This window comes from Anomalospiza imberbis, chromosome 2 (genome assembly GCF_031753505.1).
Source record: "Anomalospiza imberbis isolate Cuckoo-Finch-1a 21T00152 chromosome 2, ASM3175350v1, whole genome shotgun sequence".
NCBI lineage: Eukaryota > Metazoa > Chordata > Aves > Passeriformes > Viduidae > Anomalospiza > Anomalospiza imberbis.
The window spans coordinates 70,020,676-70,047,249 of NC_089682.1; the positions used below are offsets into that span (position 1 = coordinate 70,020,676).

A 26,574-nucleotide genomic window follows, 5' to 3' on the forward strand; every position below is an offset into this window, starting at 1 on the left:
ATACCCATAACCAAATATCTTTATGCATGTGATAATATTTCTATAAATTAATCAATGTGTATATTCATGCTAATGGCCATATATACTAGCATGGTGTAGTCACAGGGTTTATATTTTAAATAACAAAGAAACTGAAAAGTATTATAAAACATTAAAGTGGGTCTGACTCTGTAGACTTATAGAAATAATTAGTCCTTAGTATTAACTGAATGAGCTTACCAAGTGTTTATTTTCTTAAATTAAGTGCATGTTTCTTCACAAGGAATCAAAAACAAGAGCCTTGACTTTGGTTTTGTATCCAATATAAATGGTATTAAAGTCAAGCTGATGGTCTCCACCTTAGGGATATGAAATCCTGCTGACAACCCCAAAAAGGCTTCTTACAGATGTCATGATTTATATGATTTATATGATTTATATCTCTAATGCATAGAGACAAGGAGCTTGGCAAAGAAAGAAAAGGGAGCCTCACACAGAATAAAACCATATTTCTATTGCACACACCATGTTAATTCCAGATTTTGCTCCATTGGTGGAAGAGTAGAGACCAACACTGAGTGTGTATTTTCTGTTTTAAGAAAGGACCACGTGTATGAGGATCTGTGGCAAGGTCAAACTCCAAAACTCAGATATATATTTGAGAAATTTTATTTCAATACAATGGAAACTTTGGACCTGTCAAATACTCTGGAGCCATAGGCTCCATATGTTTCTGGAAAGCTGTGAAAGAGATGTAGACAAAAAATGAGACAGAGGTATTTGCCTCCATCTCTCCACCTGATACAAAAATGCATGCAACTGGAATTGCAATTGTGATAGCAAGCTTAGCCTGATTCAACAGCATTTATGCAGGCAGAGTTTCTGAAAGTCAGTGAAAAAGTGCCTGAAAATGGATTCCATGTAAGTTGCAGATTTTTTGCCATGATAATGTAAAAACCTGTAATGGCAAATAACTCAGAAATTTCAGTTGCAGTGAAAAACCTGTACAAGAAATTACTTGTATATGTCACTGCCATCACGCAGATCACCACTAACCAAGGCAATGGCAGGAGGAGGCATTTCAAACAGACAAGTGCCTAAGACTAAAAGGCAAATTAAATTTTCAAGTTGTTTGACAACAGCACAGTGACATCATTCACAGCACTTGATCTGTGATGGAAAAGAGTCTCCTCAGAAAAAAAAGCAGAGGAAAGTGTTCACTCATGCCCTGAATCCTTGTTTGAGACTACTTAAGCATAGACTGTGTTTTAAAGAAGCCAAGAAAAATAATTGTGATGTGCACAGTGCACTGTTGCTTGACCAAGTATCCCCAGATGTCCTCAGTTATGTAAGGCTGGGTTAAACATACCAACCTTCCCTGGTTGTGACAGACATTAAACCGCTGTGTGTTTCTGCTTCTCGAGAACTCGCTTGGGTACTTTGTGTCAACATCAGTTTTGTAATCTAAATGTTTTTTCCTAGGCTCAGCAGCCATATATATGTTACTCATCAGCTAATAGGGTAGTAGGTTTCAAAGGAAATTTTCATGCAACATTAAATAAACAATCTGATTTCAAAATTTTCTTCATAGTGGTAAGCATCACAAAACCCAGTAATTTGATAGTTTTTATAGTTGCAATAGGCAACAATAATGTTGTTTATTTTGAGCTTCTTCCCAATTTTTTTTTCATAGTGTAGCTGATCCAACCCCTACTATTTAGTGCAGATGTGCTCTTGACACAGGTTGTCCTCTTTAGGCTTTGCAGATCTTAATATGTTGGGGAAAGATTTTTTCATGTTGCTCTAACAAATCTATTTTCTCTAAGCCAATAAACTCCCAACTGCTTCAGTAATGTTTTCTTTTGCCATTTCATTCAACAAATGCTAATCCTCAATCATTAGTTGGAAACCAGTGTACAGGGACCACCTGAGAGAAAGCTGTTCCAGAACACTGGCTGTGAAATTCTTTTTTACACGGTGTAGATAGATTTCATATACCATCTAATTTTAGGCAGGTTTGAGCTATGCTTTAACCTAGTTTTTATGTTATATGATTATGTATGTCAGTTTTGTTCTCAGATTGGTCTAGCAGTATATATGAGAAATTAATTTTACTACTTCTTATCTGCAATGTGGTTTTCTTATTCTTCTTCTTTAATGCCTGATTTTAGCCTAAGTTAAATGAAAATCCCTCATGTACTCACCCTTCTACAAAAATCTACACAATTTATTATCAACATTATGTCTCTGTAATCCTTTTATCTATATTTAACTGACACTTTTGTATTAGGGAGATTAATTTACTCATTTGAACACTGACTTTAATAAAGATTGGGCACTCAAACACTCTTAAATCCCTATATTTAAATATATTAATTTTATAGATCTTGATATTATATATTTTAAATCTCTCCCATCATACCAAAAATTTGCACTAACACCAGAAAGAAAACTTTTGGACTGTAACATATACTTGGAAGCATATATATCACCTCACTGGTTTTATAATGGGCTTTTTCTCCTGGCAATCCCAAGCCATGATGAATTTGAAATCTCATGTTAAATGCCAGTGCTACTGAGCCATTCTTGCTTTCCTGATGTAACTCCAAACTTGGCCATGGCCTGGGCTCACACACACAGAAAGCACTTCATGGTGTCCCTGCAGACTTGCAGAAGATAAGCCAAGAAGTTGTCAGTGGCAACTGTAAGCCTGGCTGTCCAGGGATCACAGAGTATATTCTCTGAGAAGTTGATCTTTATTCTCAGACTGCACACAGTTACATGCCTGCAAACAGCACTAGCCAACTTCCCTGTGATTTTGTATGAGATGCAAGGGGAAGGACATCCCTATTCTGTTAAGTTCAGCCTTCAGTTTTCTTAGATATTTCAAGCCTGGGCTACAGTCATTTCTTATTGAATTTTTGTACCATAATCTGTTTTGATAAGTGAGAACCAGCTGAGTGAGAAGAAGCTTAGATGGAAATAACTCTGCTTGCTTAGTTTTCCCATGAAGTTGTAGGGAGATTTGGGTGTTGGCAGTCCAAAATGAAAAAGTAAAAGCCTGCTTAAAAACTCCATACTGTCTAGCTTCTCCAGACCAGGGTAGGATGGCTTAGTATTCATAAGTATGAAATTTGAATAATTTTTTTTTTTAAAGACTGAATTATTGCTTGTTGTCTGCCAGCAACTCAATTTTAATTCCTGAGAAAACAACAGTTATAACCAAACTAAACTACCGGGGGAGAAGACTAATAGACTTTGAAGAAAACACATAAAATCAGTATTTTCAATTTTGCAAACCTATGTTTAACTTGGTGCAAGGTATGAAGGGAGCACTTTTCTATGCTAATTTGCATGGTTATATCAATGTTAGCAAGATGAAACACCAACATAAAATCTTGCTTACGTGACAGCCAATGTAATTTACACTTATCTACAGGTTATACACCAAGATACAAGTGGGAAGGAATTGTTAAAACACAGCACTTGAATTGATAGCATGAAAATAAGAAAGGGCAAAGCTGCTTGACAGTGAAATCAATTTGGATGTAGAATAATCTGCCCCAAGGGAAGTGGAAAAGCCTAGATAATTTTTTCACATTTAAAACAAATCTGCTAATCTTAAGTACTGTGGGGAATAACACTGCAGTGCTTGGAGAGAAGGGGGTGGTGAAGGGAAAAGAGCTAAACAACAGTCTTCTCCTAGCTCTAACATCTGTGTTTCTGTGATGAGATGCTCACAGACCCAGCATCTCAAGAGTTGTGCTGTGGTCCAGCATGGGCTTGGACCTAGCCAAGCTCACTGCAGCCAAATGGGCAGTGTGAAGGTCTTCCTCCCCTTCTTCAAGTCTCCAATTGGAATCAGAAAGTGTATTTGATGTTTGGCAATTTGGTCCTAAATGTTCCTCTATGCTGGTCAATATTTTTTCCTGAAAAGGAACTTTCCCACTTAGAGGTGATGTACGTCATCAGCTGCGATCCTGCTGATAAATCTTTGTGCATGTGAACCTGTCCCAGCACTCTTGGTGCAACAACGATGTCAGAAGAGCCCCAGAGATCAAATGTAGTATAGCATGCACTTGGCAAAGATTTGGGACTGTCTGCTCACCCAGACCTACAGGTTTTCCTAGAGCACACTGTAGGATCCTTATTCACTTGAACTTCGTTCCTCAGTAATGATAAGGTATTTTCTTAAGTCTTTTTTAGACCTCTGATTCCCAGTTGACTGCTGGTGCTTCCTTAGGTTTTAAAATGAAATTGAGGATTTTGGTCTCTATCCAGTCTTTTGACTTAATTTCACTAACAAATAAAGCTGCAGAACGTGTTGGTTATCTGTGCTGTTAAAAAAACACCAAATTGCTCATTTATAACTGTCTTTTGTGGAAACATTCATGCAATCACTTGTGCAAGTGCAAACTACTGCATTAAATGGACCATTGCACACAATAAGTTGTGTAAGGACTTATTACTCTTTGTTATGGAGTAGTGGAGAAATATTTACAATACCTACACGCCTTCAAACTGTACTTATGGAAAGGTAGCTGGACTAGATAATCTTCTGAACTTCCCTTTTGAGTTAAAGGAAGAGTGACTGGTATAGCAGGCTGAATTATGGCAAGGGTCTGGCTCAGCAGACAAATCATACCAGGCTCTTGGTTTTAATTGAATACATTGAGTTATTTAGGTCTTACAGTTAAAGTTATAATAAATAAAGGCATGGGCAAACAAACCCAAAGTCAGTCTCTAAGAGATTGTTTTGAGGTTTGTTTAGGAGGTGAATCTCCCACATCTTGCAGTAATTCGTCTCACATGACTAGTCTCACAAGCAGGATATCAAGTTAGATGGACTGTGCCAGTTCCTGTGTCCCTATAACTTTCCAAACATGGTCTCTGAGTCACTAAGGCAATCGCTGAGCTGCTTTAATTTAACTGAATCAGAAATAAAGATGTGAAATATAGAGCACGTCTCTTCCGGATGAGTGTTGACGCTAAACTCCACACTTCTGGATCTTTGTGTGATATCTTACTAGAAGAAAATGTTGTTCTCTTTCTAATTCTTTCACAATATCTACTGCCAATACTACAAATTTTTCTTTTCAACCAATTTTTTAGAAGAAAACCCAAGTAACTTTGGCATTATCTATAAACACATACAAACTTCCTACCATTTAATTCAGGATATTAGACAGCAAGTTATAAAAATAGACCACGCATGAAGTTCAGCTCAGCACAAATTTCTGCTGGAACGGCTTAGAAGAAAAAACAATTAACTCTCAGCTGTAAAATTTTGTATTTTACCTGTACTAGCAAATTTTCACTGTGTTATATTTAATCTGTGACTGATTTAAACATTGCACTACATATCTTTATGTCAGTGACTTTCGTAAAAAATTCTTTTACCTAAGCAGGGATGGCACAAAATTCTTGTGGGATAGGAAGTACAGATATAGTTCCTAATATTATGACCACCTAAGAAACAATATTATTCTGTAAATAAAACTCCACACAGTTATCAGAATTACAGAAAAAATGCAGAAAAAAAACCTGTAAAATCTATAAAAGACGTGTCTATATTGCTCATTAACTGAAAAATGACTCTTTTAATTTTAATAAGATACCAACAGGCAGAAATATTTTTCCATCATCTGGATAAATTCAATGACAAATCTTTTATTTCTCAAATTTTCTACTCTAATCCACTTTGCTTACAAATTACTGGCTGATATTTAGAATTTTTACTTCTCAATAAAATGAAATATGGAAAACAGACACAGAGATTTTTACTTTAGTATTTTCTTTTAATTTTAATTTGAAAGAAATTCTAATTTGAAAGAAAGTTTTTCAAATACCCTACTGGATTTTTCAGAGAAAGCCACAGAAACATATTTATTTACTTCACTTCAGCTGGGTAAAAGTCTCAGATTTTACCCAACAGTTATTTTTTCACAATTTCTAGAACTGATTCACCTTCTTAAAAACCAAGATTCTTTATGGCATATCAGTTCCCTGCCAGAGCCAATACTGCTACCATGACATAAATTAAAACTGAAGACTCACTTGTTTTCCTTTATTTTTGACTGTACCTGGACCCAACAGGCATTATTGTTAAATTACTGCATGTCTTTGTGGGGTGCCTCAAGGTAACCTGGAACAACAAGAATCCATACAGTTAAATCTTTCTGGCTATGTGCTGTTTTATCACTTGAACTTCATTTGATTACTCCAGCACACGAGTGAAGCAGATGCTGATGACAGCACTATTTCTAATGTACCTTGGAGAAATGCTGAGCAAAAAGCGTTCAGCTCAAGGGGAATGGTCAGGGCAGCCCTATATTGCAGGCTCAGGTCAATGCAAAAGTGCAGCCAGCATCCACTGCTTGGCACCAGCTCCATCATGAAGTGTGAAGACAAAGCTGTGGAGAATGTGAAAACTCATGAAAGAGCAAGGGCAGCTGGACAAATGAGATTCAGATTTTCCTCCTTGTCCTGGCTACAGAGAGGGGGTGGGTTTTAGTGCTGAGTGTGTGACCAAGTCCTTGTTCTATACTCTACACATCATCCCTGGCTTGTGTGGATTCCAAGATGTGATGGTACCCAGGAAAAGCTGGGTACCCTTTACTGGCAGTCATCCAGTGGGAGTAGCTTATTTGGAGTTTAATTTCCTGCTATAGGAATGCTATTCCAGCATACTCCTATTTGGAAGAAGTCATCTCCTCCCAGAAACAAGTTGTTCCACAAGCAAGAACAATGCTGAAATCTGATTCTTCCATGACACCCAATGTTACCCCATTTTAAGGATCTTAAAGCTTTTGACAGATCTTAAATCCAACAGAGAGAAAACCATAGAATCATGAGATATCCTGAGTTGGATGGGACCAACAAGGATCATTGAGTCCAGCTCCTGGCCCTACACAGAACCATCTCTAAGAGTCACACTCTGTGCCCGAGAGCATTGTCCAAATGCTTCTTGAACTCTGTCAGGCTGGTGCTGTGACACTGCCCTGGGGAGCCTGTTCAGTGCCCAGCCCCCCTCTCGGTGAAGAGCCTGTCCCCAGTATCCAACCTAACCTTCCTTGGCTCAACTTCAGGCCATTCCCTTGGGTCTTGTCACTGGTCACCACAGAGAAGAGATCAGCGCCTGTCCCTCCTCTTCCCCTTGTGAGGAAGCTGTAGCCTGGAATGAGGAATCCCCTTTGCCTCTCAGGAATGATGACCCTGTACACTACAGACTGAGTGCTAGCGAGCTCTACAAATCAGCAGCTTTTTGAATGTACTCAGATTATGGATTTCCCTCTATTTTTATATTTGTCCCAGTACCAATCACTTTAGGAAATCTATTCATTGTGTCAAATATCTTTAGAAAAGAATTGCAAAGAAAAGTTGGTCAAAATCCACTGCATATGTGGAAAACTTTCAGGTTATAGACTACAGAACTGCTTGTCCCCAAAGGTGGGGAACCTTTATACTTAGAAAACTGAAGCCTAGTAAATAATTGATGTTAGGAAAAAAAAAAAATCTTCATTAGGCAGAGAGAGGGCATAGACAGTCTAATACACTATTTTGCTTTTTTCAGTTGGGGATTAAATTGAGATAATTGCCTTTTTCTCTGCATTACTGCACCCAGATCTGCCCGGGTAAACCACTAGCACAGATGCTGTACTTAAGAGCAGGGCAGGTGTGACTGCAGCTTCTGCTTCATGACAAAGACAAATAATCAAATTTTCAGAGACACTCACAGAAGAAGAAATAAAACCAGGGTTAAACTGTAGCAGTTCAGCCTTTTCTAAGAATGAGGAGAGTGAGGCACTGAAGTAGGCTGTTTGGGAAGAATATGAAAAATCTGTTGTGGCAGGTCTTTAAGCAGATTAGACAAATCTAGGATATAGGAGGAAGTTACAGAAGAAACTCTCAGGGCAGAGACCTGAGGTTCTCAAAGACCAGTTTTGCTCTGTTTTGATGACTAGGGCTGAAAATAGAATCATTTTCTAGAGCATAAATGGTTTGGAAATATGCAGGTTTATTTGTATGGCTTTCTCCCCTGCCCCCTTAAATACTTAATAAACTGTCAAAAGATGTCCTCTGTATCAAGTCCTGTCGGTCACTAGATTTTGGCACTTGGAGGAGAGGTGCATTAAATATGCAGAGGGTTTTGTTTACCCCACAATACTAAATTTGCTATCTCAGTCAGGTTTCACTTTTTCTTTTCCTGCCTCGGTGCAATGTTGCTAAAATGTTAATAAAGCAAGGAGATGACCTTACATTTCAGGTATCTGTGGGATCTGTAAACAGAATCTGCACTTAAGAAATATTGTTAAATGCTATCAAAATTCTTACTGTTGTAATAAATTCATTTAGAGGACACTGAAGAGGTGGTGAGTGTGATGTAGGTGATCTGACTGGAATCTGAAAAGAACTGTGGATGACAAGCTAAGTCAATAGAAAAAACCCTAATGGGTAGTGGTGGAGCAGTGTGGTGTGGGTCACAGCCCAGGACCTGCACTGTTGATAAGCAGCAGAACTGGAAGGGATTTTGGAAGGATGGGGCAGTGCCTTTTCTTGGCAGGCACCTCATCCCTGTTCAGCACCCTGCTGCGCATCCTCACTAGGGCAGGCACCCATCTGGAATGCTTCCCAGTAAACATGGGCTGAATATCTCCCCACACACTGACACACACAATAAAAATGGAAATTGTGGGGGACATCACTTTAATTTCATTGGGAAATGAAATAGAGTATTTGTACATAAGACAATATTCTGGAGTCACTGGCCAGATAAGGTGTGAAATGTAAAGGCGTGTGGTATTAAAAAACAGTTCTCTGTATAAAATTAAGTTTAATCTACATTTTTGCTGATATTTCAACACATCTCTGGAAACAGGCAACACCTATAAATATTAGTAAAACTGAGGTTTTGCTAAAAGTCTTTCCAAGAGCTATGATTTCAACTGCAGAATATTTTCAAGAGACAATCAAGGAAGTCTATGTGATCTGACAGGAAGAAAAGCAAAAGGGGCTGTTTTTGTCTTCTGAAATACCTGTTATAATTACAACAGTTAAGAAAAAAGGAGATTACTGGCTAATCTCTTTCCCCCTGCAATATTTCTATCACTTGACACTCTGTTTGATTCACTAAAAAATCTGAAAAGATCTCAACAACTGCAGGTTTTAGGATTAGAAAAGGAAAGGCTATTTTTGTTCAGTCTGAAGCCTGTGGTAGGGAGAGTTACCAAGAGCTCAGTATGCTGTTTTGGGAGATACATAACCCTGTTCACAGCTGCTCACACGCTCTGCTCCTTTCGGTGCAAAGGTGAGCATCAGAAGATACCTGGGATACAATCTTGAATTCAACATAGGATAAAACATACTTTTAATGAATTTTGTGCTTACATAACTTATTTGGCTTCCTCCAGCAAAAATATCAGACATAAACCTTTGGGCTGCTCCACTTTCCACTGATTATCCATAGACCAGTGAGCCCCAAGGACTGAGAAAGCAAATGCATGCTTAGGAAATCATCACTATGTTATCTTAATTTAATTTAATTTTTTTTAAATGTTTCCAGTGTCCTGGAAACCCTGTCCTTTGCTGAAGCAGAGAGTGGCTGTAGGGAAGCAAAGCAGTGTAGTGGTGGATTTGATGCACCAGCTACCTTCAGTAACAATTAGAAAAAATGCTGAGGTTCACTACAACAATTATAAGAATGAAGATAGAGGCTGAACGTGGTCAAGACAATAGAAGCACAACCTTTGCTTGGTGAAATTAAACTGTTTTTAGCCATTTTTATATTCTTTTTCGTACTACACAGATGTTACCATCTCTAACTGGTCTGATATCTTTAAAAGTGTTAACAGGGCCTGGATCCTGGTGATGACTCTGAGCCTGAACAAATAAATTTGGGTCAGAATAAACAGAACATGAAAGAAAAGTAGCCCTATTGGGTTAAGCCAGAGATACAGTTAGCCAAGTAGATTTTTGGCACTGTCCAATAACAGATGTTTAAAAGGAAAAGCAGAAGTAATATGATCCTTTCTCTTTTATAACATCTCTTCTTGAAATCAACAATTAATATATTCTGAGTTACATGGCAAAAGTTTTAAAGTTGCATTAGTTTTGCTACTTGCTAATCTACCTAATTCCTTTTCAATTTATTTTTTATGCAATGTCCTGTAATAATGAGCATGGGAATTCAATTATGCATTGCATGCAAAGCTACTATCCGTGGCCTTAATTTAAAATTGAGACCAGAAGGTTTCCCTAGAGCTCCCTAATTTTGATTCATATTCCCTGTTTCTGTATCCATCCTGATTTTGTAGACTTTAATTTCACACGGCATGGATTGGAGGAGTCCAATGAAACAAATCTAAAACCATATAAATATTCAAAATCACATATTTAAGAAGTGTTGCACTAATTGTATAGATGAAGTAACATACAAGTCTGGCCTGAAAAAGAGGAACTATGGGCCTTTGAAAAGATTATCCTTTAGCTCTTCCTATAAATAGGTTTGTCAACTATATGCTGAACATCCTTAAACACATTTTATAGTGAGACACAAGGAGCTGTTCAAATACAAATGTCACCCTATATGTAACACTTTCTTTGCATCTAATCTCTAAATATAGGATTAAAAATGTAGCACAAACAGATGAAAATGCATAAGACTTTACAAATTCATAGTATAACTAGGCATTTCTACTTCAAAATCATAGTTATCTCAAAGAAATTTTGGTATTATCTCAGCAAACCTTTGCTGTGGGTTATTAGCTCTTGAATGTGGCTTCTACAGTGTAAGGGCTAGTGAGATGATTCAGGTAAAATTGAAGTAAAGTGCACTTTTACCTCTTTTACCTGTTTAAAACCCCCAAAGTTTCTCTGTATTCAGTTAAGGTTTTTTTGATTTCTTTTTTTTTTTTTTTTTTTTTAACTTATTTTTAAATGCTTCCATGCACATCTCCTGGACAAATTTAGAAATATTCCATGAAAAGATTCTCTCAGTTTCATCTTTAGAGTAAACTAAGACCTTTACACTTGCCCACACAGTCATGAATGTATGAGCCAAAGAAGCCACAGACCCACATAAGCTCACTCCTATTGGAATTTTAGCTTGATTTTGAAAAAAAAAGCATTTTCCTAGGCCTACTGCAGCACTGTTTACTTGGGCTAAATTTCTTCCAAATTTGAAAAAAAAAAATAAAAAAGTAAAGTGTGGACTCTTAGATATTTTACACCACTTCTTTTTGGACACTGAAAGACCAAATGGAAATAGTGACACCTTCAATCCCCATATATATGTGTGTACTTGAATATCTCCTTTCATGTGGAAGGTTTGGTCCCAAAAGGCTACAGTGGTCTTGCCCTGTAATTACACAATTTACTGAACACTGAATCAAAAACTGGTGTTGAATGGCTGGAAGATTAATGTTACACTGATGACAAAAATGGAAAAAGAATTTGGGGAATCAAGAGGTAATTAAATTATTGACAGAATCACTTGAAAAGGAATCATTAGTTATATGTTATTAGTTATATGAATATATGAATTATTCCCCTGCGGCTTTGATTATGTATGGGAAATAGACATTTAAGAGGTGATTTCATTGGCAATATAAAACTTACTATGTCTCAAAATAAGTGGCAACATTAATATATAGGGCTGCAGAGAGTGGTCATTTCAAACTAAAAAATGGAATTCTGACTTCAAAAGAAATGCTATGAGATTAATCAGTCTTTTCATAGTGCATTTTATTATGAATTTTTTACTGAGTTATCTGCAAGTGCAAATAGTGTACAGTTCCATGTGCCTTGTGAGTCTGGAAAACTTGTTTCAGTCAATATTCAACAATATTTCAGTCAATATTCAAGCAATAATTCTGCATTTGCATTGAATTCAGGGATTGTTCTGTAGACCAGTAACAGGGTAGTATTTGCAAGTGTGAAATACTATTTTGCTGGCGTGTAGAGACTTAGGAACCCCTATGCTAGGAACACTGTGTCCATGGGAAGAGGAATTTCTTACCCTGCCAATTTGTCTGAAAAGACAGAATAAGGGAATTATTAGTATTATTACCATTATGGAGGGAAAATGAAGGAAGAAGAGATTAAGAATGAGAATTTCAAACTAGGCAGAAGACCACAGGAACAGCAGGTCTGGAAGGGACCTGCTGAACCACTTGGTTATTTCCCTTGCTAGCACCTATCTATGGTCTTGTTCACTCATCACACAGTTTTGGCCCTGCTCTGTTTTCTGCAGCCAAGCAAGACTTTTCCCTCATGGCTGCTGAATCTCTGTCTCCTAGTTTGCTCACAGAAACCCTCAGTTGTAAATTCCAAACATGCCAACTGGATGGGTTTCAAAAATAAATCCCTGCAAATGTCAAGTATTCACTACTGCTACAACGGCAAGCTACACTTCAGCAGAAAAATATACCTTAACAGCCAGGGCTGTGGGCATTTCTCCTGCTGAAATACTTGCCAGCCAGATGGCACCAGACAGAATAGTAGCCATCAGGCTAATGAGAACTGCTCATCTGGTCACAACAAAGCAGCTCTGTCAAGTGGCAGCAGCAGGAGCCCTGTTCAGTCCAGGCAGCACTGGAGGAATGGAACTTGCACATTTTGTGTTGTTTGGTCACTGTGTCTGGTGTGAAACACACCTGTGTTCAATGTCTGTCACAACTGTCAAAGCAGAACACCCAAAACCTAATTTTTTCTATCCAGGACTCCTTAACTTACAACCTTTCATTTGTGATTTAACAGCTTTTGAAGCCAGGGAATTTACACTTCTGGTCCTATTTAATTAAACTGCTATCCATCTGCATTCATTTTTAAAGTCTTTTCTTCTCTATCTATCGTTTAAATAAAATCACAGCTATCATGGAATGCTCTTTATTTTCTTAGGATCTTCCCCTTAGGAGGCACTGTCATTCAGTATTACTATAAAAAGAATATTTAATTATTCCAAAGATTATATCATACAAATCTCTGATATACATTTCACTATATTGCAAGTCTTAGTTAAATAAATATTCCTTATGTTGCTAAAATCTTTTCTACTTTGGATAAAACAATTGTAAAGTGCAATTTCAAAAAGTTTCAGTATTTACGTACCCCTTTTGCATCAATTACACCGGGTTTCGCGTTGAATTTCACTGTCTTCAAACGTGCACGCTCCTTTCTTTCAACTCTGGGGGAAAGGAAACACAAATGAAGAAACACAAGTTGATTATAGCAGCATTTTGTATGAGATATTTGATACCTGCTCTCCCAAGACCATCAGCAGCTTACTATACCTAAAGTAAATTTAAAGCAGATTTCATACATTGAAATAGAGAGGTCACTTCCTCAGCCAGGCAGCAGTTTTCTGGCAAATGCAGGACTGGGTTTGAGGAGTCTTGGCTGCCCTACACCAGCAGAACAGCACTGCCTCTCCACAGACATGGGAGTCTGCGAAAAGCATGCTGGGGACAGATTTACTCTCTCTGATTTAAGCTGTTCAAAAATCAGGCAACATTTAGAGTTCTATGCTCAGAGGAATGAAACAAGGACATGTCCTTACTCACCTTGATTAATATGGACATTACTGTAAAAGTGATGTTATCTACCTTTGCAAAGTCATCTACAGAATCTATCATTGGCTGGCTCAAGTAAAAATTCTGATCATCTACATGAAAGTGAAACACTAACCCTCTTTGTTAAGACTGAGGATTGCTCTAGGAAATCTCCATCGAATACCAGAAAGCTAGCTTATCAGAGACATTAGAATACGTGCCTGCAAATCTCTTGCTTCTAAGCCTAGGTAGTAGGAATTCATAATTTCTGATAATTATTTTCCAAAATAAAAACTGTAGAGTTTTGATAGAATGATAATTAACACATTTCCTTCTGTCTGAGTAGGCTTATATATGCCCTCCTGAAACACAGTGAATGCTGGTTACTATAGCTACAGTTTAAATTTAGATTAAATGCATTTCTCTGTAAGTGTGGAATATTCACATGGAAACAACTCAAGTGCATCTTTCAAACTAAATCTATGTTATTAAAAACACATGAACAGTCTCAAACTTGAACTAGCAGATGAAGTCCCTTGGTAGTACCAGTAAGAAATGAAGACTCAAGGCTGTGTAATTGCCTAAATAGGATTGAGGCTGTGTAATTGCCTAAATAGGATGGATGCCTTCTAAGGAAATAATTAGCACAAAAGCACACAATATTCTATTTATTAATCTATCTTAACATTTAAACTCATTCCAGCCCTGCCTAACTTCCTAAAACATCTATTTTTAACTTAATTTCTTATTGACTGCATAATGAAATTTGGAAATTAATCCTGAAGAGTGAGTCTTATTTATGAAGTTTGTCATAATTGCTTTAGCAGTCATGGAGGCATCACTGCTTTCTAGAGGCGTAGCAGAAAGACGACGAGCTGCAGAAACATTCTGCATTGCTCTGAGAAGTATTTAAGTAATGCCATTAAGTGCCATTAGTCCTTCAGGCAAACATAACAACAATGTTCATACATGCTCAGCATGCCGACTGAATGTTCCAAACATTTCATCATCTGGCACTGTATTAAGGGTAGCACACAATGTTGCCTCCCATTACAATTTGTGTGACACCTTCAACAATAAAACTGCTCTCAATTCCTTATAATTTAGCTGAAATGTAAAATTACAAGCTGAAATTTTCGGTGTCTCAGGCTGACTACATTACTGTTGCTGCCTGTGCTGCCTGAACTGTCAGTAAAATGGATCAGCTGTTAGGAAAAGGCAAGGACAGAATAAATGGGTTTGCCCAAATTATATTATGATCTTGAAGTTCTTCAGCTGAGGTGCTCTATTGCCTTTATGTTTTTGGTCTGGAATTTGCATTATGGCAGTGGGTTGCTCTGGTGTCAGGAATATACCTCTCTTTTTCCTGAAGGAATGAGCCTAAATTTCTGGATAGCTTTAGTTTTACATGCTCTGGAGAACTCTTGGAATTTAGCTCTGGTTCTCCAAAGATTTGGTCTTTGTTGAAACGGTCAGGGTGCAGGACTTCAGTGAACTAAGATGTTCTTATCTGAGCTACAGGGACATTTTTGCCATAGACAGAGCTAAAAAAGGAACTAAACTGGTGAAGATACAAAGTTTTGAATACCTGTTCTTTTAGATTTGTTGATCTAGCTCTTAGAAAAGGCACTACTTAAAGGAACACTAATTCAAACACTTTTACCACTTTTTTTGCAGGTTTGTAATTATTTTACTTAAGGAAAAATAAACTTGACTATTTTTTTTCCCCAAGAAGAAAGGAGTTTAGGTCCAAAGGGTTATTTGCAGCAGCTGGCACTATGAATGTCTAAACAACATAAGAGTGTAAATTCCTTACATTGGTTTAGTTGACAGCAGCTGATCATCATTTAAACATTTAGATCCATTAGCTGAAGAAATTGCTTTTAAGAATGAAATGTTTCACTTAACGTGGTAACCAGTTTCCAATTCTGCTGGACAAAGCAGGATTATGGGGAGTTGAGCAGCAACATGAAGTGAAGGGGTGGACTCCTATCTCCCTTATTTGCAGGGCCCAGACTTGCAACTCTGACTTGCCTGATGTACAGATTGCTGCCATGACCCTTTCTAATTATGTATTTGCCTGATAGAGCTATGCCTAAGGGATAAGGAAAGCATGGCTATGATTTCCAAAACAACTTAATGGCTCAGTCCCATTTTCAAAAGTGCCTGAGGGGTCACTGAAACTCAAAGAGGTTTCAAGAAATGTTCAAAGAAACCTACATCCAACATTCAAATATGACTGGAGCTGAAAAGCTCTGAGTCCTGTGTGGAGACAGTATCACCCTAGCACAACTTATGTGGAGTTCACCTCCATTTTCCCACCCACTCTCCAAGTATAGCTGTGTACAGGGAAATTACCTGAGATTGTCTGAGATCTGGGACAGTTGGAATACACTTTATACACTCACTTTCTCTTGAAAACATTCCTTGTGCTAGATACCTCTTGGCCCTTTTTATTTCAGAAATGGTCAGGATTCACTCTCTTCTTGTCATGTAAAGCTAGAGAATTGGAGCAGTACATTGAAAATATACTTCAACCTTCCATGTTCCCTCACTAGTAAGTTCAAGATTTGAGTTCTTTAGGATACTGTTCTTCCTACTCTTCTGAGGAACTTACTAATGCGATGCAAGACTCACTACACTCCAATGTCTGTCTGCTTTTGTGTTTCTGGGCACACATAGGTGTTGAAAAAGGGCTTGTGGGATTTTTCAAAATGAAACTTTCTGTTCTTCATAAGTGCTGCAAACAATAAAAAATCAAGTATAGATCAACAAGACATGAACTGTGATCACACACTGCTGGACCATTGGGAATTTTGTCGGTGCCTTCCTAAAAGCACTAATCAGTCTTCACAGTGGTGAGGTAGAATATCAAGTGAGAAATGCTTTCATCTTCAATAACAGCATTCATTGCTGATGTAGAACATAGATGCAAATTGAAAACTTGTTTCTACAATGAAATATAATGGCAACAGTAGCCTAATTTGCACATATTTGGCACTGAGATGTTTTGCAGGATGAAAGTTGTTTCAAAATCCAGCATGAGTGCTGTAGTGAGGAGAGTTAGCAAATACAAGAAAGCAATGTAAAATGGATACTTGAAAATGTCTCTTGTCTTGCTTCACCATTTCCAGGTCACCTGCACTATATTTGTTTTGCCTGCCTATCAAGTGAAAGATAAGTGAAAATATGTATGCACTATTTATAAATCAAATATGTGGTCTGAGTTCATAGCTTTTGATTGCTTCCATCTTCTGCAAGATGTGAGATCTGAGCTCACCAAGAGATTCCCATTCCAAAATTATTTTGGAGCATTCCTGAAGTGGAATTTTTGCACCAAACATGCATTTTTCAGTAGGAGAGGACGTGCTCTGGTTCAGCTCTCCATCTGCCGTGGCTTGCTTATAGAAAGCAGCTCAGCACCTGGTCAGTATTTATGAAGAGGAGAACTAATGACATTAGGAAGTGACTTCTCATAAAATTGTAGCACAACCTTATTCTGTTTAAAAGCTAACAGCTCTTTTCCTTTAGCACAGAAGTTTCACATCATTGTAAGAGCACAGGAAGAAGTTTACACATACATACAAATTTCAGTCCATATTAAATTTTCCAATTAGATTAGTGAGTATAGACATACCAATTATTTTAGACAAAGCTTAGCTGATGTTAAAAAATTTTATCATCTAAGGATTAAAATGTTAAGCGTTATTTAGAAAGGTAGATGATTTATAGGAAACCATTAAAAATAAAAATCATTTGAGTGGATAAACATGCCCTTCTGCCAAGCTGAGCAGAACAACAAATTTAATTTGGCTTTTCACCCACAGGGACCTTTGTGCTGGGAAAACCTCTTGTTTCTTGTCCTTAAATGTTTGTGAAACATTGGATTTTATGCACTTCTCCCTCCACTTTGCTCTGAAAGGAGAGCATGGCTTCATGTACTTGTGGGGTGAATGTTGTCTATTTGAGAACACAAGTATCAGGCTGGTATTATTACAGCTGGTAATAACAGAGATACAAGTTGCATAACATTTGACAGTCAGATGTACGTAAACTACCTGAAAGTGGGTCTCTTAGAATGATGTCCAGTCTGACAGCAGTTTTGTGACTGCACATCTGAAGGACAACAGAAAGATTCGTGTAATTATTTCAGTGTTTTAAGGCCAAATCCTTGTTGGCTGCAGAGGGAGCTGTAGTAAAAGTGGTGAGAATTTATGCTCAGCCATTCTGGGGCAATCTGTGTGGAATCTCAGGCTGCATTCCAGACCCACGGACTCAAGTCAGGCAGATATACACACAGCACAGAAAATACTGAGGCTTGACATTCATGAGGTGGGAAGTTGCTGTTGTGGAGGGCTTGCAATGTAGGAGCTTGTCCCTCTGCAGAGACTCAGCAAGGAAAAAGTGAAAAGAACCAGAGGTGTAAAATCAATGCTACAGCAAATTAAAATCTATTTACTATTGAATTAGTGCATCTGTCTAAGAATGAAATACAATCTTATATATGCATATTGGTTTCATGCATTTTTTAAATTCCCTTTAACTAATGTGAGTGTTTCCATAGGGAGGGAATCTTGGACATGGGCTGCTCAGCTTGCTGCTGCTCTTTTATAGGAAGCTGATTTGTTTTTAAATGGATAATAAGAAGGGCTATGAGGCAAATAAAAATTCTCATGATCAAAAGCACAGATTATGTGGAAACGCTAATCTAAATCAATCAATCTATGTATCTATGTATCTATCTATCTATCTATATCTATCTATCTATGTATCCACAAGTAAAAAAATGCAGTGTAAATCTAATTCTGTTGGTCCTTCTTGTACAAATAGCAATTTTTGATGATAAGGGAGCACTTCACACATGTAACCATAGTGTCCAGGCAACACTGCAGGCAGCCTGAGACATTGGTACAGGGCAGGTGGTTATGTCCCTTCACCTTGGAGACCCTGCCTGATATAATTATGCTGTCACCTTAAACATAGCCTGGATAAATCTTTTGGGCAGATGTGGAACCAAGAGAAATTTGGCCTGAAATGTTGATTAATTAATACTATATAATAACTATTTGGTGATGGTTAAACCACAACTGAAGGGGTTTGCAGCCTCTCATGCTGAAGTCCTGTGCTTCCCAACACCAACATGATACAATACCACACCAGCTGTATATCATTGTATTTGGTTTTTACCCAACTAGCTACACAGTCCTGTGGTGGAGAACAACAGCTATAGTCATAAAATAAATACACACTGACAACTGACAAATGAACAAAATATTGTTTTCAGTTGTAGAAATGGTTGCAATTGTATTTAAGAACCACAGGATACTTAAAATTTAATTTTCTTTAATCTCCACAGAGGTCATTGGCTCTCTGCTCTATGAGACTTGGTCCTTGCATGTATCAATGGAGAAACTTGGGGCCACCCTCACTTCTTTGTGCTGCTTCTTTCAGTAACACCCCTCCGGCTGCAGTGCCGCTCTCCAAAACTCTCTTAAAGCCTGACTTGGCGATTTAACTATAAACAAGGCAAAAAATCCACATGTTGGCAGAAGCACTGAAATCTAATCACAAGAAAGCCTTCAAACTCTATTAAATCACTAAGAGATAATGTATCCAAAAACCTGGAGAGATTAATGAGTGGCAGCTCCCTTATAATTCTAAATTATGATTTTTTTTTTTTTTGCTGGTATAGTACTTAAGTCATAGAGGAGAAAAAGAGTAAGGAGTCTTGATTAATCATTCCCAATTTCTCTAATCAGCTCATTCTAAAATGTCATGGTATGATGGGCTCTTCTGTAAAAAGATAAAAGACCAAAACACATGGAAAGCAATTACCATTACACAGCAACTCAAAGAAGAAATATGTCTGTTTATATGCATATATATTTGTACAAACATATAGATAGATATTTGTGTATATATATATGTACACTCATATATACATATATTTCTATACATAAAATTGAAGTGGTCACTGGTTTTCAGAGCTATTCCATAATGATTTCACTTATGGGAAATGAAGGAATTGTATCTTAGCTGTTGCTGGATAGAAGTCAAGGGAAGTACAAGTAAGACAGAAGTAAAGCAGAAAACTAAAAGACTCAAGCTGGTACTAATAATTCCTGGACCTGTGTAGCCTGTCACTGACCCAAAGTGCAAAAGATAAAGTACCACAGGATAGCATTCCACAAGCAGAAAAAGGAATCTAAACACAAAAGAAAACCCTCCCAAGTATAACCCCCCGAAGCTCCCAAGACCCTAAAAAAGAAGAACAGAAATGAATCAGGGATTGAAAAATATAACACAAATATAAAAATTAATTTACAACATCACGGCCAAATTAGCTTGCAGGACAAGCCCAACAAATAGCTACAGATATTCTTATTTTCCTTCCTTTCTTTCTACCACAATATTTTACTGGAAGATATAACATATGCTGTATTATATACAAAGCAATGCCTATAGAAGTAATTCCATAAAAACTTTAAGAGACATGGCATCCTGGAGCCAACAGCTTAAATGAGGATTTCCATGCTGTAACTGCCTATATTTGGTCAAATGAAGTCCAGGAGTACTCTGTTTTAGATTAATCCTCTTACAGTCAATAACCCACACCTGCAGAGGAAATTGAACTCTGAATTAGCACAATCTGGTGAGTATGATTAGCTTTACTCTCTGTAACTCAGCCCTGTGCACTGATTGCTCATCCTCCCCTTAGGTGGTGTAAATGACCACAGAAGATGCTGGCAAAAGCACATCAGTCTCAGGCACTGAGGAATCATCCAGAACCCACAGAAAGGAAACACTACTCACTTTTCAGTGCATTGGAAAAAAATATTGTACAACTGAAACCTTTTATGAAATAACAGCAACCTCCAGCAACCACCTCCTACTCCAGCTCAGGTGTATCATTACATTCATGCAGACAGGAAATCAGATGCCATTGATTTTTCCAGGCCACTCAACTTCACTAGTGAAGAATAAGGGTGACAAGTGGCATGGTAACTGTACCTGAATCTTTTAAAATTCAAGAGTCTTATTTTTAGGTTTTAACCAACCAATTTTCATATAGTGGGTGTTTTTTTTTTTTTTTAATTCAGTTCTGTTTTCTACCAGTGTTTCCTAAGCTACATCTTATTCCTAGGCTCTCTTATATGTCTGACTTTAGTTACTAGAGAACCTCTGTCTTTTGTCCTTGAAAACACCACTGTGTGGGTAACCCAATAAGCTTTAGGCACATACCACCTTTCCACTTTGCAGGATATACAATTCCACATCTTAATTAGCTTTGTCCATTTTTCCTCTGTAGTTGTTTTAATATGTATGACATCTTTTTGCACCTTTTCACAGTCGGCACCACACAGGGGTGAGCTTTTTGCACTCACCATAGCATTAAATAAACTCTTCTCTCTTCCCATGCATAGTCCAATTATGTAATTACAGCAGTATTTACTGTAGCAATGAATAGCAGGCAAGTATTCCTTTTTCAATATTTAGAGACTAAGTCTGGTTAATGGGCACATTTTCCAGCTTGAAACTTATAACCTAACCTTACAACCTAACCTTTTATTTCTGTCTATTACACAACACCAAAATGGCTCTTTGCTGAAAAACCAGGTGTGGATGCTATTCAAACATGATCATTAGAAAAATTAATGTTTTTTCAGGGCTCATGTCAACAAGGTATTTGATGGCCTTTTAATTTACTTTTACATGATTTAGAACAATGAGTACCATTAGCTCTATTAGTACCTTGGCCAATTCTCTTGAAACAGCAGCAGATGCTCAAGGGAGCACCAAGCATCCCATTTCCCCTCTATAAAAAATGGTCATGATAATTTTTACACTAGTGCTAAAGCTGAAATAGCTAGGAATAGAAAGTTTGTACTCAGTATGATGGCACTGCTGCAAAAGAGAAATGTAATATGTTTTGACGGATTTAATTTTCCTCCTACCCTTTCAGTTCTTGACCTTTTTATAGCAACTATCAGCAGAGCCAGGAAGTAATACTGGTTTATGTGCTAGTTCTAATACTATCAGAGACTTGTGGCCAATTTTACAAAAGCATTTAGGCAGAATAAACAATACAAACAATGAGGGAGATTCAGATATCTGTTCTCTCTCCGACAGTCACCAGGAATCCCTCACAGACACAAAAGATTCAGACTTAGCTTGGAGAGCAGATGAAAGTGCCTTCATTTACATGACATGAAAAATTTACTGTGATATTGATTATCCATCATTTTCCAGGCAGGCAGAGATTAAATTAACAGATTTTGAAGCCAAAGATCACCATTATATAATTTAGCACCATATTTTACATCACACAGGCTGAGAAGTTTAATTCTATTACCCTCTCAAAAGAAAGACATACAGTCTTGATTTGAAAATGTCAAGCCATTCATTACATCCTTCAGCAGTTTTATGCAATGGCTAATCACCCTGACATTAAAACATGTGCTCCACTTCAAATTCAGAACAAATTCCCAGACTCAGGTTCTGGTTACTCTATTTTTTTTTTTTTTCTGAAGCTCTTTAGTAGATGGTGATCTCTCCTTCTTTTCCCCTTTCTTTTTGAAGTTACTAGTAATTGAGTCACCTTCTGAGTTTCTTTTCAGTACAGTTATAAACAGCCTGAATGCTTTAAATCTCACAGCAAAAACTGCGTCTTCCAACTCTTGAAATACCTGTGGGATTTTCCTTTACTGCCCCCAGTTTTTCAGTAGATTGATGCACCCCATCTTTGCAAAAAAAACCCAAAAAACAAAAAAAACCAAAAAAAACAAAACAAAGAAATATTTTAAGTTAATGGCCAAGAAGGTAAGAAGGAGGAGGCAGCACTCACCTCCTCTTGCTGGGTATAACTCCCATCTCCTCACTGTCCCCCTCCAGCGTGACCCTTCTCGCCTGCCACCATTCATCATCTGAGGCGTTGATGACGTGAAGGATGTCTCCATACTTGAAACTCAGCCCTTGGCTTGGGAGGCCACTGTCTTTGCTCTTGTCATAGTCAAACATGGCTCTGTGAAAGGAAATAAAGATATGAAGGCAGGTGATTATATCAGTCTGGGTACGTGTACTTCTGAACAATTAATCATATTTTATGTCACAGGTAACCTTTTCGAAGGGGAAAGGTCCTATTCAGAGAAAAACTCTTTCCACGGTGAAGTTAGTCTTTACAGAAGCCTTTTTTTTTTCCTGTAAGAGAAAGTGAATAGTAAAATCTGATACCAATTTCAGCCTATGCCTTCCAGTCCAATGCCTGGCACCTACACCATGGTATCCTTTCTGAGAGTAAGACCCTGCACATGAATCCCAGCAAGTGCTTTTAGCTAGGTAACTCTACTCATTGGAGTTACCTTGCTAAAAATCCACATCTTGATTTCTTACAGGAAAAAAATACTTGGGAAAATTTTTCACATGTAAAATATTGTTTAAAGATCATGCCCGTCAAGAACTGATGTTTATTTCCTGTAGGGAAAATAATATTATCACAATCCTGGCTGCAGAAATGTTACGTCAGTTAATCCCAAGTAATGTCTAATAATCCCTACTCTTTCAATGTCAGAAAGAAAGCTATGGCAATCTTTTCACTGGTAAACACTTTTGTGAGAAGGATTTGATGTAATTGATTGCTGTGCATTCTAGTGTAATTGCAAAGAATGGTTGTAGCAGTTTTATGGGTAGATATAAAGCACTCAAAGCTACTTCTCATAGCGTGGAGAACTTTAAAATAAGTTCTCAAAATTGTGACTATGCAACCAAAATAATTTAAAGCTCTCATACGCACCAACTGTGCATGGCAAGTCTGGTTCAGGAGGAGGAAAAATGCTACTTGAAATATGTCTTCTTTTAAAAAGTTTAAAGTCTTGAACTAACATCTTCAGAAATGCCCAGATAATTCCCTTCTCTGAGGATGAAGACTGCTGAATTTTACATAATCCATAAGCTTACTTATCCTTGTTCCTTTTTTGGTAAATGTTCTTGGAATGTAAGTACCCTTTGGAAAAATGTAATGGCTTAGCAGTGGAAAAGTTATTTTAAAAACCTGACTATATCTTATTAAATATTTACATTCATAAAGGACTCTTACTGGTACTAGGTCATCTGCTGCTTCTCAAGTACAGCTTCCTGTGAGGACATCTGATGAAGAAGCTCATAAATCCAGAAGCAGTTAAGTGTCATTAGACACCTCTCCTTAACCAACTGATGACACCAGATCCCTGGAAGATGGCAGTGCATATGCAAAGAGGCACACAACACATCATCCTGTGGGCAATGCCCTTGGCAGCAGGCAGCGGTCAGAGTTTTACCTCCGTATTGAACAGTCTTAACATTCACTGATTAATTGTGCACCTTGCCATGGAAGCTGTTCAACAGCTCAAAACCCCTAACCAGATAGTTGGCCATGCTGGATACTGGGCAGACATCATACAATCCCGATTCCAGGCATAATTAAGTCACTCAAAACAAGGGACAATATCTTCTCTTACAGAGAATAAGCAAGACTCTCACATCCCTGATGCAAAACATTCCCTGATGCCAAACTAGAAATGCTCCATATTCGGCAAGTTCTAAGATGAAGGTTGTCTTTCAAAAGTTAAGAAGTAGAAAGTATGACAATATTCTTTGTCCTTGAACAGACATTTGCACCTCAGAGCCCACATATTGCCTTAAAATGAGTCTGTCATCATGCTGGCTGATGTTAACGATGAATGCAGATGGCAATGTTTGCCACTGACTTGCTTTGATTGGAGTAATCATGTGCATTGCTAATTAAAATGAGATTACAGATCTCAGACAAGAGACTTTTTGAGCACACTTTTCATTGAATGAAAGATTTTGTGGCTGATGCTCTACAGATGTTGATTACTCCATTAGCAAATGAAAATGAAGAGAGCTGACTTCAGTGATCTTTCCTAAACATTTCAAATTAAGAGCCAGGTCTTGGTAACAGCTGTACTTGAGCTTACACTTTTGATAACATTTCTGGCTCAGTAAAACATACTTTTGCTGGTTGGCTGTTGGCCCAGCTATAAAGTACGTGGAGATCTTCACTCCAGGCATTGTTGACTACTTTGGGCTATAGAGAGACCTGGGCACACTCATCCCAACCACCTCAGGCTGCAAGGGCAGTTGGATTGCAAAATCTAATCCCTTTAAGAGACTGACATGTCATTTCTAATTTTCTACCTGATGAACACCACACAGTTCTGTTTGCGCTTGGTTTTGAAGGTGTATATAAAAATAACACTTCTGCATCTGTTGATTATCATCTGAAGTGACACAAAATAAATGCGGCCAGACCTCTTGTTTGGTAAAGGAACTGGGCAGAACAGGCAGAAAAATATGCCATTTTTTCTTTGCCCTTTCATGGTTTTAGACAACGACATCCAAGTCTTACAGGATACCATCTGCAAGCACTGAAACTTTCATCAGAGTCAAGGTGAGCTCTCAGCAAGGTCTAGTTGTTTTGTGCAAACTTCTTCACCAGGATAACACACTGAGGGGTATGTTAGACACCTTAGATAGGTTCTACCATGCCAGGGAGAATATCAGAAGAAAACTTAAAAAATAGTAGCACCTTTGCTGAATATTGTGAGTTGAGAGGAGCAACACAGTCCAACAAGAAACCCACCCTTGCACAGAGCACCTAACAGCCCTCTATGAGAGATGAGCACCATCATTTCAGCTAGAGAAGGATCAGCACGATCAGAACCAGACAAGTCCTCTTCCAAAATGAGATCTTTAATAGAAACAGGTTTATTCAAAACATCTAGAGGGTCTAAACCAAGAAGACATGTCACAGTGCCTCTCTCTCTCTGTGATGAATTAGAGGTATCTCCCAAAACACAAGCACAACATTGCAGATAGTGGAGGGGCTGCTCAGCAGAGCTAGTGAGCTTTCTGAAGTCACTAATATGACCATATACTTACATCTGGCTGAGGCTGCTTATTCATGGGTTGCTTGGGCAGTTCTTCACAGCACTGAGCTGTAAATAATTTTTAGTATCTTTTACTGCAGTATTAAAGAATAATAATCTCAATAATCTTACAACATTTTAATGACATTTGTCTAACAGTCTTGAACACTAACAGGTTATTTTTTTTTCTTCACAATTTATAAAAGTGCATCTTAAAGCACTGTTCTTTCAGGTGTTTTATATGCTCAGTTTGCTGCTTATATCCACTGTTAAGCCTTTTTTTTTTTGCATCCTATAGGACAAAACCAAGAACTTTCTCTGTGTCAGTAATTTTTTTTCCAAGTCAGCTGACTCAATCTACTTTTGAATTGGGATAGTCAGTATTTTACAACAAAGGAAATCAGTTTGAATTATTTAACTTCCACTTTAGAGCTGTCACCCATGTTGTGATTACACCAGCATCAGAAAACTCCTGTTCAGAGTCTTCTAGACAGTGCATTTCACAAACAGAACCCTGGGTTACACAGGATAGAGAATGCATTTTGAAGTTACAAATACACTAAACCCAGTGACTACTATGAGATGTGGATAAAATACTGGACTAGGGAAAAGAGCTTGCTACTAACCAGTTCAACAGATGTGGTGAAATCATTATTTGGTCAGCTTAGTTCCCTTATTAGAAAAACAGCAACAGGAATTGGTGTGATTATCAAAAGCATAAGGTATATGCACCAAAGTTCCATTAACACTTGTTATTTTTGTCTCAGTTCTCAGTTCTTGTCTTAGTTTAAAGAAAACTGTTTAATATCTTGAAAGTGAAAAGTGTCATTCAAATGCCAAGTACTGCCATGAAAGGCTTGCTGAAAGCCTCATGCTTATAGAAAATAAAGAAAGTCCTGAGAAGTGAAGCGGGAGGTGCAAACATTTAGAAGAAGCTGGCTATCACAAATATTTAAGAATATGTGAGGCTTGTTTCCCTGATATTATTCCAGACTTCAGAAGTTATCATTACACTAGACTAATCCCAGAAACAATCTGGACAGAACCGAACAGGTTTTATTTTTGTGCTTGGGTGCTTCTTAATCATTTTTATGGAGCCACATCTGCATAAAACATGAGACAAG

General features: G+C 37.7%; 1 protein-coding gene across 33 annotated transcripts in view; it reads right to left on the bottom strand.

Annotated features, from left to right (window-relative positions):
- The window catches only part of DLG2 (discs large MAGUK scaffold protein 2), a 984,419-nt gene that overhangs the window by 29,275 nt on the left and 928,570 nt on the right, over nt 1-26,574 (bottom strand). For all 33 annotated transcript variants that reach the window (XM_068181606.1, XM_068181605.1, XM_068181599.1 and 30 more), the window contains 2 exons: nt 22,372-22,548; nt 13,087-13,162 (listed from right to left, as the gene is read on the bottom strand). In XM_068181606.1, coding sequence (XP_068037707.1) covers nt 13,087-13,162; nt 22,372-22,548 — 253 coding nt within the window. The remainder of the gene's footprint in view (nt 1-13,086; nt 13,163-22,371; nt 22,549-26,574) is intronic.